The sequence below is a fragment of the Oreochromis aureus genome, linkage group 10 (genome assembly GCF_013358895.1).
Source record: "Oreochromis aureus strain Israel breed Guangdong linkage group 10, ZZ_aureus, whole genome shotgun sequence".
NCBI lineage: Eukaryota > Metazoa > Chordata > Actinopteri > Cichliformes > Cichlidae > Oreochromis > Oreochromis aureus.
In genome coordinates, this window is record NC_052951.1 from 23460279 (window position 1) to 23462270 (window position 1992).

General features: G+C 39.5%; 1 protein-coding gene across 1 annotated transcript; it reads right to left on the reverse strand.

Annotated features, from left to right (window-relative positions):
• Positions 1-295: 295 nt before the first annotated feature.
• On the reverse strand, positions 296-1181 carry LOC120442398 (relaxin receptor 2-like). Its single transcript, XM_039618953.1, has 2 exons — positions 1003-1181; positions 296-833 (listed from the first exon to the last, which is right to left on the reverse strand). The coding sequence occupies exons 1-2, from the start codon at positions 1172-1174 to the stop codon at positions 568-570; spliced, it is 438 nt and encodes a 145-aa protein (XP_039474887.1). The 5' UTR covers positions 1175-1181; the 3' UTR covers positions 296-567.
• Positions 1182-1992: the final 811 nt, after the last annotated feature.

The window sequence follows — 1992 nt, forward strand, 5'->3', positions numbered from 1 at the left end:
TTCTGTGTACGGTTTGTCGCTCAGAATGATGTGCCGGTAATAAGAAAGTAACATCAATTGCAGATGACAGACACTGCAATGTCTTAGTTTGACAGAAATCAGAAAAAAAACCCACAGGTCTCAAAACACAAGCTATCAGACAGAGAGAAGGCCTGAATATGGCATTTACTGCTTAATGTATTACATTCAGTGATAGTATAAAGTTGCTTTAAGACAGTGGTTCCCAAACTTTTTTTCCTAGGACCCCTTTCTTTTACAAGAAAATCTTACTGACTATCTGCAGTTTTTACACGCTTACATATACACACACAGTTACTGTCCCCCCATTTAGAAAGGCAGAGGCGTCATGGTGTAAAGTCAACAAGTAGCTTGAATGTCATGAAGAGACAGTCATTTGCTGATGGTGGTTGCCGTGTGTTGCTGGGGTTGTCATCACATTTTATAAATGTCAGAGTGTGATGAGACAGCGCAGTGACTTGTTGAAGCACAATTTGTTCTTAAAGATGGAGTAAAACAATAAAAAAGGACTAGTAGCTTAGAAAATGCTGTATCTCTACAAATGCATCATCAGGCATAGCGAGGATCTGCGCTTATAAGTGACACCTGCTGGAGGTAAACGGATGGCTGGTAGCACAGACCCCGTGACGTCTCCATAAAGATTGTGGACGAGGTAAGGCTTTTGCTGTCTTTCTTCAATGTATGTCTCCTCTGCCAGTGACAGAGTAAAACTTCCACCTGCTCTCTGAAGAAGCTGGTGGTCAAGGTGTACAGGATGGGGTTCAAGGCACTGTTGATGGGAAGGATGAAGATGACAACCCAGCTGGAGATAGTGCCTAAGGAAGGAAACATTTCACAAGTGATTGAAATTTAGAGAAATATAATTGTGTTGATCCTTTTTAGCAAACTATTCTATAAAGTAACACAGTGACCTAAATAAAAAAAAATACACATAAAATTTCTAAGATACTATAAGTACTATAAGGCAGCTGTTTTATTTCTTACCAGGTATATCCACCTCCAGCAGTGAGAGGACTTTCACCAAAAATATAGGAATCCAGCTGAGGGCATCAGAGAACACTATGAAGAAAAACCTGTTGGCCACAGCCTCATCTCTGTGCAGTCTGCTCCTCAGGTCGGTGGCATTGATGCTGGTTTTATAGATGGAGCAGAACATACTGGAGTAGGAGAATACAATCACCAGGAGATGCAAATGCTTTTCATGCTGGCTGGGACTATATCAAACACAGTTATGCAGTTCATACAGTATTAAATACAGTATTTAAGTGGTTTTGAACTCAGGAAAAGTGTGCAAGCCGACACTTCTGCTTCACAGATTTGTACTGCGCAGATTATGTATTTTAAACTTTGTATATTTTGTGATACTGAACAATTTTGCATTTCTTTGGGTGTTTAAAGTTTAAATGGAAGATTGTCTTTTTTTCTGGAAATGCTATTTTTAAAAAAGATTTTTACTGAACTCCACTCCACTTCAATTCAATTCAATTCAATTTCATTTTTACATCACCAAATCACAGCAACAGTTGCCTCAAGACGTTTTTTGTTGTAAGGTAAAGACCCTACAATAATACTAAGAATTATTCCCACTCCTGAGTGCTGTCTCTAAAATATGGAATGAAAATTCATGAAAAAAATAATCTTCTATTTACCCAGAAAAATCCCTGTGGAATATCCTTTGGCAGTAGGTTTTTCTTGCCTGTGAGAGTGCAGGGGAAAGCAGACCCCATTACGTCCATAGTAGTTCCCAAAGACGCCCTCATTCATAAGGGGCACGGCCGCAATAATAAACCCCAGCAACCAGATCGAAGCCAGGATCACCTTAAAGCGGGACAACATACATGCTGTCAGGACTTCACACAAAGTACTCTTCAAATTCCCCAAATAAGAAAAGCTATGACTGCCTGGGTTTCCAAACTCTAGTTGACATTTATTTAATCACACTCCAAACATTTGGTTCAATCAAGTTTCCTCCTG

What these genes read in the sequence shown, in the direction of transcription:
- LOC120442398 (XM_039618953.1), bottom strand. Translation starts at nt 1,174, where the DNA reads ATGTTCTGCTCCATCTATAAAACCAGCATCAATGCCACCGACCTGAGG. An exon ending in GCTGGAGGTGGATATACCTG is followed by an intron (nt 834 to 1,002) that starts GTAAGAAATAAA and finishes TTCCTTCCTTAG; the next exon opens with GCACTATCTCCAGCTGGGTT.